The sequence below is a fragment of the Lycorma delicatula genome, chromosome 5, assembly GCF_047948215.1.
Source record: "Lycorma delicatula isolate Av1 chromosome 5, ASM4794821v1, whole genome shotgun sequence".
In the NCBI taxonomy this organism is placed as follows: domain Eukaryota; kingdom Metazoa; phylum Arthropoda; class Insecta; order Hemiptera; family Fulgoridae; genus Lycorma; species Lycorma delicatula.
In genome coordinates this window covers 165,824,394-165,839,826 of record NC_134459.1, presented here as the reverse complement: position 1 = coordinate 165,839,826, position 15,433 = coordinate 165,824,394, and the positions used below count along the sequence as shown (strand labels likewise).

General features: G+C 28.0%; 2 protein-coding genes across 4 annotated transcripts in view; one reads left to right on the top strand and one right to left on the bottom strand.

Annotated features, from left to right (window-relative positions):
- LOC142325568 (uncharacterized) overlaps positions 1–15,433 on the top strand; it is a 71,725-nt gene that overhangs the window by 46,348 nt on the left and 9,944 nt on the right. The window contains exons 13-14 of one of the 3 annotated variants that reach the window (XM_075367475.1): positions 10,534–10,664; positions 11,138–11,483. The gene's annotated coding sequence lies outside the window, so the exon portion shown is untranslated. Of the gene's footprint in view, positions 1–10,533; positions 10,665–11,137; positions 11,484–15,433 lie in introns of those variants that run through there. The other 2 variants (XM_075367474.1, XM_075367473.1) reach the window with 2 other exon arrangements.
- The window catches only part of LOC142325569 (neuropeptide receptor npr-1-like), a 253,066-nt gene continuing 250,885 nt past the window's right edge, over positions 13,253–15,433 (bottom strand). Inside the window, exon 6 of the mRNA XM_075367476.1 lies at positions 13,253–13,463. Coding sequence (XP_075223591.1) covers positions 13,325–13,463 — 139 coding nt within the window. The 3' untranslated portion in view covers positions 13,253–13,324. The remainder of the gene's footprint in view (positions 13,464–15,433) is intronic.

Sequence of the window (15,433 nt, the reverse complement as noted above, 5' to 3'; positions counted from 1 at the left end):
ACTATTAAAAAAAATGTTTTAGCAGCAATCATTAAATAAACTGGATTGTTATCTCATTGTAAAGGTACTGCCATAAAACTTTACTATATTTAGCTAAGGTCTGCGAGGTGAGCAGGATGTCCCTTTATGCTAGTTATGAAATTATTAGCTTAGGTGCAGCTTACCTTGTATGGATCTAAAGTGTCTGTGTGGGTTCCACCATGTTTAAATCACAGCTGTATACACCTCCATCTCCAGTTGTCTGCAGCAGCTTATCAGAGGTAATCATTTCAAATGCTGACCTAACAGCCTCTTGGAGCTGCTCGATGTACCTGCGTTTTCAGATTTCTTCTTTAATAAAACTCCAGACTGCATTGTCAGGTGTGGTGAGGTGAGGGTTTCTTGCTGGCCAAGGCAGTGGAGCCAGTAACTCTTCTGACTTAAATTTGATCCAGTGATTCAGAAAAATTTCACTGAGGCATCTGTAGACATTCAAAGCAAAATGCACTGGTGCACTGTCTTGTTAAAATCTGTTGTCAGCAATCCCTTTTGTCACTAATTCTGAAAACAACAACTCATTAATCATTCTTAGATAACTGAATTGATTAACTGCATCATCAAAAAAATAAGGATCATGGAAATATTCAGCCGTCATCTCAGCCCAAATCATAACATGAGGCGGATGGTGTACAATTTCCTCAAAAAAGTAAGGATTGTCTTTCACCCAGAAAAAGACATTTCGGTTATGAGAGCTTTGTTAAATCACACACTTGTCTGTAAACATAACATTCTTTTTATTGCTTGCTGTCAAAAAGCGTTCAAGCTATAACTAACATGCATAAACCTGTCGATCAAGGTCATTTTCACTCAACTCATTAAGTGAGGCTGGACAAAAACATTTAACTTCTAAGTCCTTCTACATATGGTCTTGCGTTGTCGATGTTGAAATGTATAACTTTTCAGAATGTTTGCGCATTGATTTCATCAATGATCATTGAATCAATGCATCTTCAATACATCTCAGCTTGAGTGCTCGGCCTCTCACTGCGTGGTGCACCAAGTACACTTCCAGTTGCAAAAGCCTTCTTCTCCCATGTCAGTAACATTTGCCGTGATGGTGACAATTTCCAAAAACACACAAAGAAGAAATTCATAATGTTTTACCAGTATGTGAATGTTCATGGACCCACACACATGCTAACAAACACACTCATATCCACCATCGTTCCATACTTGACTACAACTAAGTTCATCAGTTCATCCCACCACAAATGAACATACCGGATGATCCTCCCCTCCTTTTCCAACACCAGTGGTGAGAATTGGCAGCAGTAGAGCTCAATTAAGTTGGATTTGTTACAGTGTAAAAAGACTTCCCACCCACATATATATATATATATATATATATATATATGTATATACTAGGGCTGTCCAGAAAGTAACAACGTACGTTTTGAAATAAAAAACCAACCAAATAAAAAAGATATTTTTTTTAATCTATACATTTGAAAGGGACAATCATAGACTATTTTTCTACATAGTCGCCATTTAAATTGAGGCACTTATCGTAACGATGCACAAGCTTTTCAGTTCCTTCTGAAGAAATCTGCCGCCTTAGATTTTTGATACCCATCTTGCACAAAACTTGGGATAAACAAGCTTGCCTGATACAATTTTATGCAGTTAACTTTGTGAAATTTGGGGGAAATGATCGAAAGTTTTGTAATCGTAGTTCGGTGATTTTCACAAATTTTATTGTTGATTTTCATTTGTCATTTCATCTGTCACAAGGCTAGGCCGACCACTGTGGTCCTTATCATGAACATTGGTGCAGCCATTTTTAAACTGAATGCACCACTGCTTTACTCCACCTTCACTTATTATTCCATCTCCATACAACTCACAAAGTTGCGGGTGAATTTCAATTGGTTTGAGACTTTTTGTCAGTAAAAATCTAATCACTGAACACAGCTCAAAACTCGTGGGATTTTCTATTGAAGCGCAGATTTCAATAATTCACAATGAACAAAGTAGAAAAATAACAGTTCACATGCTATGACAGCTTGGTGTGTACCGAGTGTAGAAACGTTTTGATGCCAAAATGGCGGCTCTATCCCCACCTATTTCCATGCTAGGCACAAACATAAGTTACTTTCTAGACTGCCCTCGTTATATATATATATTCCTTCATTTTTCATATTATTAACAGAAAAAGTAAAATTAATTAGTAAATAACCTAAATGTTTGAGTATTAATAACACCTAATTCTAAAAATTTCATATTTTAATTTCAATAGTTTATTACTTAGTAGTTTATTAGAATAATTAAGATAACATGTGCACCTAGGGAATCGTGTTAAGGTTGACAGTTGTATATCTAATCCTGTTCATGTAACTTCTGGTGTGGGGCAAGGTACCCACCTTTTACTACCTTTGTTCTCAGTTTATATCAATGATTTACACTACGTTATTGAGTTTGCTTTACTTTTGCTTTTTGCTGATGTTGCTAAACTGGCATTAGCTATTAAGGACTAAGATTCTTTTACAAAGGGATTTAGACTGTGGTAAATTGGTATCATCTTAATGGGTTGACATGCAGTGTTAATAAATGTTTCTCAATAACTTTTGGAAAACAGATAACTCATAATGAAGTTAGTGATTATAGAATCCGTGATACCTATCTTAATCAGGTTACTGAAATTAAAGACCCTGGGGTTTATTTTGACTGTAAACTTTCATTTAAAAATTATATTGATTATATTGTTTCTAAAGCCATAAAAAATTGAATTTTATAAAAAGGTTTTCACAGAATTTTAGGAATATCACCACGTTTAGAACTTTATATTTTGCATTTATTTATCCACATTTTTTATACTGCTTGAGCATCTGAAGACCTAATATTCTTGGACTTTTAAAAACCTAGAAAAAGTGAATCATCTTTTCTTTAGATATGTTTGTTGTAAAACTGGTCACACAATGCATTATTCGGACCACTATTATAATCTAATTGCATCTGCATTAGGTATACCGTCTGTACAGTCATCACTTTTAAGATGTGATTTTATTTTTGCCTATAAAATTATTAATGATCATATTGATTGCCCAGAATTGCTTTCAAAATGATTTTTTTTGTTTCTGGTTGGAAACTTAGAAACAGTAACTATTACTTTTATGTAGATATTGATAAAGACATTCGATCAGTCGTTCAACTATTGTCGTTAAATTGTAATAATAACACTAACTGGCTGATTTACATAATTTTAGTTTGTATCAAATTAAATTTAAATCTAGGTGTTTATTGAAATATGAATGAAATAATTGTATGTGACAGAGTAATGTTAACCATTTATTTTGTATCATGGGAGTTACCTCGTTTGTTTTAATAAATAAATAAATAAGATTTATATTAATATTCAAATGTTATTACACAACCCTTTAGAGTTTTGTGTGTTGTCGATACAACAGGAATTAGGTATTAGTAAAAAACTCATTAAATACATTTTATCTGTAATCTTGTACCTAACACATTCTAATTTTGATGTACTATGTTATTAAGAAATGCAACTGCCATTTATCAATAAGATTTACATCTCAGTGTTCTTGGTAAAAAATTTGTTACTTTTATCTCCAGCAAATAGTGAGAGATTGCTGTATTTTTATTGTGAAACCATAGTGTATCTCTTCATTTATCTTGTACAAAAAACTGCTTGTATGTACTGCAATAATAATAACATACTAACATATAATATATATAAAATAAAACTCGTGAAATTACTGTACATAGCAGTTGTTATGTGTTACTGTATATGAATTAATTGTTACCATTTAGAATACTAACATTTTTTATTAATATTTTTATACTAATAACTGTATTAATTGTAACACTAATATCTATTTCATGTTTAAATATTGCAGCCTATTTCTGGCATTTATCTGTTACTTGTGTTGTTGAGTGTTCATTCTATTTAAAAACTACTCTGATGCTGTTTTTTGATGTAAATTTCATTTTAAAATACTACAGTTTTAATGGATCAATAAAAAATATTAATATTTTTGGTCTGTTACAGGTTTAGCTATTAGTTTTTTTTCCAACATATGTTTATCTTTATGAAAAAAGTTTTTTTCCTGACCTGTGCAATAATCATTAGCAAATGAGTGGCTATTAAACTTGAATTACCACTTGTCTGATTTGCATTAATGACCTCCTATTGGTCAGGTCATTAACTAGAATTTTTACTAAGGATCATTATAAAAATCCTGTGCTGTCGATTTTTCTAGTATCATATAACTAAAATAATTTATATCAACATTAATAGAGAAATGTGGAGATTTTATTGACTACTTTAACTTCTAAAATTCATTTTAAATGTGTTTTCAACATAATAATAACTAAGAAAAAATTAATTTCTCTAGAATTGTTAGGAGCTGGCAGAATTAGTAAAGATTGATCAGTAAATTTGTTACTTAATTATGTTCTTGTTGAACTGTTTCTTTATGAAACTATTTATTAGTGAATCCATACCTCATTTTAAGAATAATACAATTGATTTTTTAGATAAATATTTAAAACTTAAGGTATCAAGAATTCAGAGAAATTATTATTAGGAGTGGAGTTTTACATCTATCTGTAAAACTGTAGATTAAGCATACAGGAATAAAAATGGAGTAAAATAAATGTAGTAATCTTATTCAAATGATTGTAAGGTGACAAAACTTGCAAGAAACATTCATTTCAATACAATTGTTGAGTATTAAGTACAGTAGTAAAGCGAAACAAACTACATTATACAGCTCTAGTTCTATAATCATTTGTTGAAAAAATGTCTGTATTAAACCAGCTGGAAGTTCCAACAGAAATGGTAAAAATAACCTACTTTAGACAATGTCAACATTTTAATTGTATAATATTTCTCCACTTTTCAGACAGCATCAGTCATTCATTGCTTCTAGCAATATTCTGACATGAACATTTGCAAGGTGGTTTACTAAATACTCATAAATTCTATTTTATTTGAATTAAATTACAACTGTTTTATTAAAACTGTCAATTGCAAGAAAGTCGTGGAAGATTTAGTGAAAAGGTTGTTTTTGAAACCACTTTATTGAAGGGTTATCTTCATGCAGATTAATTTATTATTTTATTCTATGTATAAGGAGAATTTCTTTATACTGACAGTGCATATTTTCAGCATGTACAGTTATTTTTTATTTAGTCTCCGGAACTACCATAAGGTATTACTTCAAAGGATGAATGAGGATAATAAATGAAGTGTAGTCTTGTACAATCTCAAGCTGACCATTCCTGAGATGCGTGGTTAATTGAAACCCAACCACCAAAGAACACCAGTATCCACAGTCTAGTATTCAAATCCTTATAAAAGTAACTGCCTTTACTAGGATTTGAACCTTAGAAATCTAGACTTCAAAATCAGCATTTACAATTAAAGTGAAGTTATGCTGTTAATAAAATTTAAAAATAAAAATGGGGACTAGCTCCCAAGGCACTTTTTCCACGTATGTTATTGCACACTACCAAAGAAACTAGCCTAGTCTGTCCAACTTAAATGTCTGAACTGTTCCAACTAGGTTATAATTGTTCATCCTGATAGGCCTCAAAGATTTGGAAGCACTTCACTCAAGGACTTCACATTTAGGATTGATATATTTTGCAGTCTCTTAAGATTGGTTGCAAGCTCTTCATAGGATGTTTTCTGGAAATTGTTTATAGTACCGTACCACTGGATAATGCATATTCAACAATGAAATTTGAACCAAAGCACTTGCACCAACAGATCCCTGAGTAGAAGAGGGATTTGTTTATTTTATAGTTATTATGTTCTCTAGCTTTTGTTCTGATTAAACAACCTGGACGAAATTAATTATTACTAATTACTAGATTATTAGTAATTAATCATGAGCTCCCCTATACACTAGGGGTCCACCTTCTTGCAACAGACCCAAAAACTGCTTTTTTTATGCATTTCAATTCCACAAAAGGCTCAGGGCTTATAAGTAGAAGAAACACTTCTTTCTTATGAAACACATCAAGGTTTTCAATGCCACTTTCTTGGAGCCTGGTACCACTTCCATATCAGCTTAAAATTAAACAATTATTATCTAAATTCTCCAAAACCTACCTGATTGACCATCAGTATAAGTGAAAATATGTTTGCCTTTATTTTTCTTAGTATATATTGAACATATATATATAAACATGAGTGTGGTTATATTTTGTAAAGTAATTGTTTTTATTTATAATTAATAAACAAACCGTTAATGATTTTAGGATTAGGTTTAAATGAAAAAAAAGATGTTCATAAAAGGAATATTAATGAATTAATTTTCAGTTTATATTTAAACTCTTCAAGAGTGATTTAATACTAAATGTTGAAATAAACATCAACTCAGATTTTGAAAATTTTAAATTGATCAAAACATCCTTAATATTCAACATATTTAAAAAGATTAACATGCTAATTTAATTGCTAAAATATAGGGATTATAAAAGGGATGCTTTTAAGTTTAATAGAAATAAAAAAATATTTATTAATAATAATAATAATAATAAAGGTTTCTTTGTTTCCTTTGAATGAATATTCTCTAGATATTTATAGAATAAAGTGAGATTTATTTTTTTGCTAAAGATAATTTAGTCAAATTTATAACATGTTATTATTTTAGTTGATATGTGTCAAAGTAAATGTAATAAAATATTTCTTGCATTAAAAATTAATAAGTAAATTATGTTTAACAATTATTTTTAGAACTTATTACGTTGAAAATAATGAAATAAAGTTTGTTTAAATGACACCTAAAAATTCAATTTGTATAAAATAATACTGATCTCAATGTTAGAGTAATAATGTTTCTTCTCTTATCCAGATAGTTCTGGATTTGAATCAATCATAGTCAGGGTTAGTATCTTTTTTTCACATGCTGCAATGGTGATTTTTTTTTTTATTATAAAATAAATAAATAAAGCGTAGCTATAATTCGAGATAGTCTGTATAGTTACTGAAGTGAAATAAATAAATAAGCAATATTCTACTCAAATAATGATAAAAATTGGAAAATTTATTTGTCTTATTGTTGTTATTGCAATTACAGATTTGAATAACTAAAAATCGATTTTTGATAGATGGATAATTAATAATTGATTACTAATTTTGAAAAATATTACATTACATTTACAAAACAGACAAGGAAAAAATAATGTTAAAGGTTCATAAATGTAGAACACACTTATAAATTCTGCCAATTTTCTTGACCTAAATTTAATAAATTTAGTCTAATAAATGGGCAAACAATTATTATTGTTCTAAAGTTTTTGTTGATTTAGTTACGGAAAGAGTGAATTATTTGGCTTTCAAAAATGTCACAATGAAAAATAATAATAGTAGTGCTAATTTTATTCTGATTAAAAAAGTTAAATATGGTTCTAAACTGTTAATTTCAATATTCTTTTTCTGTGATAGACTATAATTATGAGTTGACACCAGGTATTGTAAAGGAAAATTCAGTGTATTAGAAATATTAGTGGAGATATTTCCTAACAAGTCTGATTCAATAAAAATTTTAACTTAAAAATATAAACTAATTTTCTTTTTATAATAGATATGTTGATGATTTCTAAATATATATGAAGAAAACTTGAATTATGAAGTGAAACCTTGTTATACTAGGAAAATATAACAAATATTTTAAATGTATTTATGAAAATTAAAAAAAAAAAAAATTGTATTGAAGCTTAAAAAATAGTTAAATCTACGTTTTTTGTTGATAATTGTTTAAAGTGATTAATAACACTAGTCAGTCCTTAAGAGTTTTTGTCACACAAATAATTTTGAATTGATCGTAAATCCAAATATGACCTTAAAATTTGTTCTAAAGGCTTCATTTTTTTATAGTAATTGTTATTTGTAAATTATGAACAATTTTAAAACAATGTATTTTCTTTTTTAAGACTAAACAAATGAAAAAATTTATTGGGTCTCAATGTTTTTACTAATTATAAAAAATTAATTTGAAGATATTTATAAAACAAGAATATTTATAAGTGGCTCAGAATAGAGTAATTTGGAGAAGTGTATACTAATATGGTATTACATCGCAGAATGTCATCAGTACTAACTGTTTAATGTGACTCGTTCCTTCTAAGAATAATAAATTTGATTAATAGCCTTTAATTAATTAATATGATTTAATTATTAGCCTTTATTAATGAGATAATGATTGATATAGTCAATTCAATCACTATTCTTACTGAGGAATAACCCAGACCACAGAATCAGTTTCATTCTGATTTTTTGAGAATGCTATCGCAAATTTGGTATTTTGTTTTATTCGTACTTTTTCTGATACAAATATACATTGTTTTTGTTGTACTTCATATGTATTATTAGTTAATTACACAAAATTGCCACATAATTGTATAAATCATCCTAACAATTTTCACTATATATGGTGAATTAACTTAAGATAAGAAATCTCAAAGAAAAAATACTACTCGTTTGGTTAAAAATCATACGAATTTAAATTTGGTTAAATATCATATTTTGGGTGTAAAAAAGAAGTTCAAGACTTCAATCCTTAAGTAAATTTGTCAAGTAACTGGCCAAATTGAAAGCCACAACATAAGCCTTTTGCTGTATCTATGGTATAGGGAGAGCTTCAGGACCACTCGACAGATTTTTATTTTTGCCTCACAAAAATCAAACTCATCACAAGTAAATCCAAGAAATCTGCTGCAATGTAGTCTTCTTCTGCCATAAGATCTATGTCACACAACGAACCATTACCTGTTTCAGTTCCACCAGAAATATGAAGTTTTAAAAAAATGTTTATGAAGAAGGCTATAGTGATTTAGACAGTAATGAAGAAGAAATTTCCAAGGTGAGAGAATTAAACATTACAATATTACTCGAGCAGAACTTAGTGATCTGATTCATGATTTTGATTTGTCTAGAATTCCATCAGAAGAAGAAGAAAATTTAGTATACTGCAATTATACAAACTTTTTATTGGATTTACTAGGAGAAGAGCACAATCCTACATAATGGAGATTGTTTACAGATTCCTCTAAGATGAATTTAAAAGCTTTCCTCCATCAAAATGAAAATTAGAAACCATAATTAATCTATTCAAAATTCGAGAGGACTTTGATAGAATCTGAGAAAGTAACATGGATGTCATTACAAAATGTTGTTAAATCATTTTTCAGAAAGAAGGCTCAGAACTTTGTAGAATTGGTAAGTGAACTTCTTAAAAACTATAAAAAATTGGGATTCAATATGTGTCTAAAAAATCATTGTTTGCATTCACATTTGGACATTTTTACCTCACCTTGGTGATAAGTAATAAGCATGCCGAACATTTTCAGCATACTTATTCACAGGATATATCAGTTAGGGAAACATGCTACCAAGGAAAATGGATTCAGAATTTACTTGTCGATTACTGCTGGAGACTAAAAACATATATTCCAAAAGCTGATTTAGGAGAAAATGAAAGAAAAGCAGATATTGTATAAGTTAAGATATTATCCTACTGTGGATATAATTCCTTAATAACTGAGTTTATTTAAATATGTGTTACAAAAATGCTCTGTCCTCTACTCAATTACGACTTTTAGTTTTGAAATCGCCACAAAAAAATACTATAAGACAACGTACTGAAAACATATAATAAATAGAAATGTTTTGTTTGTATCCTAGTTTAATTAATAAAAATTCCAATCATAAGACTAAAAATAAACATTTCACTATTACATTCATATTTAAATGATCAGTTGAACAAAAAATTGATAATAGTTCAGGAATTTAAAGCAATAAAGTTTAATAATTGTGATTGCATTATATAATTCAAACTATTAATTTTTCAAAAAACATTAATCTACAAAGCATAAGTAAATAATAAACCAGAATATTTCACATGGTTGAACACTTAATTTACAGAGCCAATAATGTAAATAATGGAATTGAAAACTTTATGACAATATTATAATAAGTAAATAGAGTTGGGGGAAATATTTTATGTTTAAAAACATAATTCATAGAACTAAATTTAATTAATGAGCTATTCAATTTAATAATGGTAGTTGTAGATTATTGATCTTGATATTTTAATTAAAGAAAATTCTAAAATTTTCTCTAAAATAATTATAGAAAGATTTTGATAAAATTTTTAGCAATTATGCTCTAAATACAATACAATTTTTAAGGTAAAAAGATAATTTTATTAAGGAAGTTAAATCAGAACCAAATATTTCTATCTTCTTTGTAATTGGACTCAAAATATTACATAATTAATTCATTAATATTTCAAAACCGTATGACGTATTTGAAATAAAAAGTTGTCAAGAGCAAAGCTGGGAAAGTTATACAACCATTTGTCAGTTTTTTTAATTCAAGTAATGCTGTAGCACACCTCAAAACACATTTTTCAAATTATATATTTATTTATTATGTGCATATTTCTTAAAATAAGTAATTATTTTTAATTAAATATTTTTTATATGTATGTTTAATTTTGTGTACTAATTAAAGAAAACTTATAGATATGGTGCTAGCCAGTATACAAGTAACTGACATAACAGTATGACATGGTGTAGCTGACTTATATAATTTAAGTCTATATAATCAAGTATCATGCCTATCCATGATCTTTAGACTCATCAGGATCTATTCTGTATGTATTCATATTTTTACTTGACCATTATTTTTATAAACTTGTTATTTAGCATCAAAAAATTTCTGTGCTACCATCTATTTACATTTTTTAAAGGAAATTACAATCATGTTAAGTTTATTATTCTTTTGCAGAATAAAATTTTCTGCATTTTAATGTGCACAGTGGCTATAGTTTTCACAAATCAGATATTTCAGTATTGTTTTCAAAACTTGCATTCAATTTAGTTGTTTATATTTGAAAGGTAGCCGAGAATGAATATAATAATTATTACTCTATTAATTGAGTAACAGATTTTGTAATGTATGTAGAAGTAGAAATGAATATTATTGTAATTTAGTATATTAAAGGTGAAATTAAAAAAATGAAACATTTATTCATCTGTTACAGTACAAAAGAGGTAAATTTTAATTTTGTAATTTCTAGTTGTACATACCTTCAAACAGTTGTAGATTAAGTACTTAATGTTATAGGAAGAAACATGACAACAAGGGCAGAGAACCAATAGGACTGCAGATCCGCCACTATTCTAGTGGCGAAAGAAGAAGTAATAGGATGTAGCAGAGGGATAAATGTTTGTATAATCTTTGATCAGTCCAAATAAATGGTATACCTGGTAGTTGATATGAGAACATTGTACGAATAAATTTTTAAATGTGATGCATTAAAATTTTTAGCATTTGCTGTATTTTGTTTATAGTAAGTAGTAAGTTGGCTTAATTTAATATTATATGATTAGTAACCTAAAGAAAAAAAGTTAGTGATTTAGCAATAATGTTATCTAGTATTATCATTAACTATTTATAGTGTTTCTGTAAAATAATGTAGGTCACCAAACAGTCATAATTTTAGAATAAAGCATGAGAGTAATGGTTTTATTCCACAATGGCGTGTTTCAGTACCCAAATTCAAACATTGGCTGATGTACTTGTCCTGAAACATGAAAGATAATTTCAACACTAAAAATAAACTTCTTTAAAAATACCCAATCATGATGTAATCTATCCAAAATGTTTAGCAAATTCAGATCTTTAATTTTACCCTAAAATCAATTTTATAATCGCTAGTATACAGAAGAAAGTTCTTCTGGAATCAAATTATGCGTGAATTTTTGCAGTCATAAATAGATGTCAGTATTAATAAGTTCCTCAAAAAATATTGGTCTGATGATCTGGCTTCCAGAAATTGCACACCAAACACTTATTTTTAAGTCATGGAGGGGTTTCTGATAGGTTTCGTTTGGATTTTGTGTAGCCCAGTGCTGTGTATTCTGAGAATTAACGTAGCCTGATGAATGGAACCATGTTTCATCTGTGAAATGAAGAGAAAAGGATCACAGAATCCTTTGCTAATATTTGCCACTGGCAGTAATTTACTCGTTTATCCAAATCATATTGTTTTAATTCATGCAAAGCATTTACGATAAGCTTTAATTTGTAAATGATGAAGTACACTGTAACACAATGTTCTAGAAACTCCTGTTTGTTGGGCTAATCATCATGTTGACATGTGAGGACTCCTTCCAATACAATTCACTATATCAGCAACAACTTCCGGAGTTTGGACAGTTGTTTCACTCCTTTCACTTTGGTAACAGTCAGTTGTTTGCTACTTTTTCGCTAAATCTTGAATTGTTGATTTTGCAAGAACATTACTTGTAGTTTATGTCCCTTGAAACGTTTTACAGACAAAATTTGTTGAAATTGTGTGAATATATTTTTCCAGAATGAAAACATGCTGTTCAATTGAATACACACACAACAGATTCGCTGAAGGCTTATGAATAAGTTGATGAATCAACTAATATGCATGTGCGACAAATAATATCATCTTCTTACACAGTATGTGTAATAAGATGCTGTGCCAGATGGCTGAGACTGGTTTTATATAGCCTACCCAGCATATCTCCTATAAACTGACCTATTTTTGAAAAATTTCACTGGAAACTATCTCAAAGCCATTTTGTAATCATCTAATTACAAAATGGAAATATAGAAAAACTATAAGTCTAATTGACTTATAGTTTTTCTATTCTGTACAAAAAACTGATTGCAAATAAAAACTTTGCATACAAAAAGAAAATTATATATCCTAGTTTAATTTATAACATGCACGTAACTGATATTTTCTATTTTGTACCAGGTCAGTATTTTATTTTTAACTAAATATTTTATTCTTGGAATCTGGGTAGATGTAGGTTCTTGTAAGTCTGGGTGGTTGTTGTCATACTTCTCGAGATCGTGACATGTTATTTAATCCTTTATGATCTGCTGTTGGGCCATAGAATTGCCCTTCAGTTAACCAAAGGAAAATATTCTATTATGTCTTAGTTCTTATGCCAGAACATTTTTTTTCAATATATTCCTGCTAAGATCATCTGAGACTAAAAATTGGTTTATTGTTGTTCAAAAAAAACTTTTTTCTTGTAAGTAATGTTTTGATACTTTTTAAAACAATTACATTATCTACTTGATAATAACAGTTTAATAATTATAAAAAAAATAAAACAAGTACATGAAAATATGGAAAAACATTTATTTTTAAAAATATTTTTATGTAAGTTTCATATACAAATTTTTTAATGAAGCAGTAGCAAATATCTCCAAGAAATATTATTTTAAAAATCTAACCCTTAGTTTAATTTTGAGCTTTTTTTTAAATTATAAACTTAATTGCCAGGAAGCATAGAGTAGTGATATAATGCATGTTGGTAGGAATGCAATCCATACTAATACTATGAAGATCATGTCATAGTTCCAGGTAACGGTGAAAAGATTATTTTGAATAAATTTAAATAACCTGAAAATAAAAATTAATAGTTTTCATTAAAATTAAAACAAAATTAGTAATTGAAATAATATATTTCTTATCTTTTTCTTTCCCATGCACACATCCAAATATACAACTTACCATCACATATTAGAATAATATTTTTTAACAATAATACCCTTAGACTAACAGGAAGGTACCCTGTATAGGAAGGTATACCCTCTCATTAAAACATATAGTTAATGTTAGAAAGAGTAGATTTAAATTTTATAGATTATATAATTCTTACTTTTTAATCATCTCTTAGTAAACATAAAATTTCATTAATACAGATTGAGACCCCTTGTTAATATTTTGTTCGTAGCAACAGTTTGACCTTACAGAGTTAAAATTAATTCACTCTGTTAATGTTGGTTTATAAAATCAATTCTGTTTTTAATTTCATGATTAAGTTGACAAAAGCAGTAGTATTTTTCTTAATTGTTTTTTTTTTTCATACAATAAACTGATTCAGAAAGAGTGTGAAGATGTTTAAAACTGCATTTTTATATAACACAAACATTTATTAAGATTTTACTTTTGAGAAAAGGTGTATCATAAAAAGACTACAATTTTCACTTGAATACCTGAAATGATTTACAAAGAATAATATTTTTATTATCTTGAATATGTATTTATGATGTATACCTCTAAGTAATACTAAGTTAGTCATTACAGTATTTAGTACAGTTGATTAGTAGACAGTACATAGTAGAACAGCTGAACAGTTGATTAGTAGTTCAGTATTTATATTTACATAGTTATCAATGTTTTCTTCTTGTTTTAACCATTGACAAACAAGTCCCTTCTTGATAGGAAGGAAAATGACCAGCCTTTTCTGGTCCTAGAAAACAGTGGTTATGATGTTCTTTGCTCACCATTTTTTTTCTTTGTCTTAAGTTATGCCATTGCATAATTTATTTTGACCAAACTTATGACATAAGTTTATACTGATATTGATATTTGTTTTTACAATTTACAAAGAAAAGATTTTCTTTCTGTCTTATAATTCAAAAATGCTTGTGCAGGTACCATTCTTAGAATTTTGTTCACATTAATAAATATTTTTAGTAAAAGATTATTATGTAGAACAGTTTTTACCTATATGATTAACAGAGTTTAGACATGATAAAAGTGTAGTGTCCTCATAGTTTTCAACAGATATTAGCAATAAAGGATTTGAAAGCGTAGTAAAATTCAATGAAAATAAAATAAAGGTTAAAGATTTATCAATAAGATTAGTTTCTTTGGTAAAATATTAAAATTTATTATAGGAAATACTTCATTTTAATGGTCTCATTGCAATTAGAAAATTAGAAACAAAAAAAAACATAACCAGAAGTGGTTAAGTGAAATAGAAAAGAGAATAATTACAAGCTAAGGAGGGTGAGTATAAATACACCAGAAAAATTTAATTGCTTTTTTTTAATAAGACTGGAAAATAAGAAAGGTATCAAAAATCAGTTTATTATAAAAAAATAACATTGTTATATATTTAAAAAAAACATGTTTTATCATTAAAAATTAGAGAATTTGGGAAAATGTTTTAAGAGTTACAAAAAAATGCCTTTAAACTATATGTAAGGGGTGAAATATATAAAGTAGCATAACCAGAAAAAAGAAATTGTAGAAGCTTTTGGAATATATTAGAGAATTTGGTAGGTTGATAAATTTAAAAATTATCAATTTTAAAACTAAATTAAATAGAGAAAAGCAAAGTAGTTCAATCAAATCTTGCTAAAAGAAGAAATAGTTTGTTTGGGCTATATTTTAATAAATTTACAGTTAGTTATGGTGATTTAATGAGATACTAATTTTTACGGTAATTTAAGAAGATGAATAAAGATAGAATGAAATAGATTACTGATTAATTAAGTAAAGTCGGTGATTAATTAATAAAGAATTTATTTGACTGATTATGTAAGATTGACTAAATGTTAAGAGATCAAAACATTCCACAG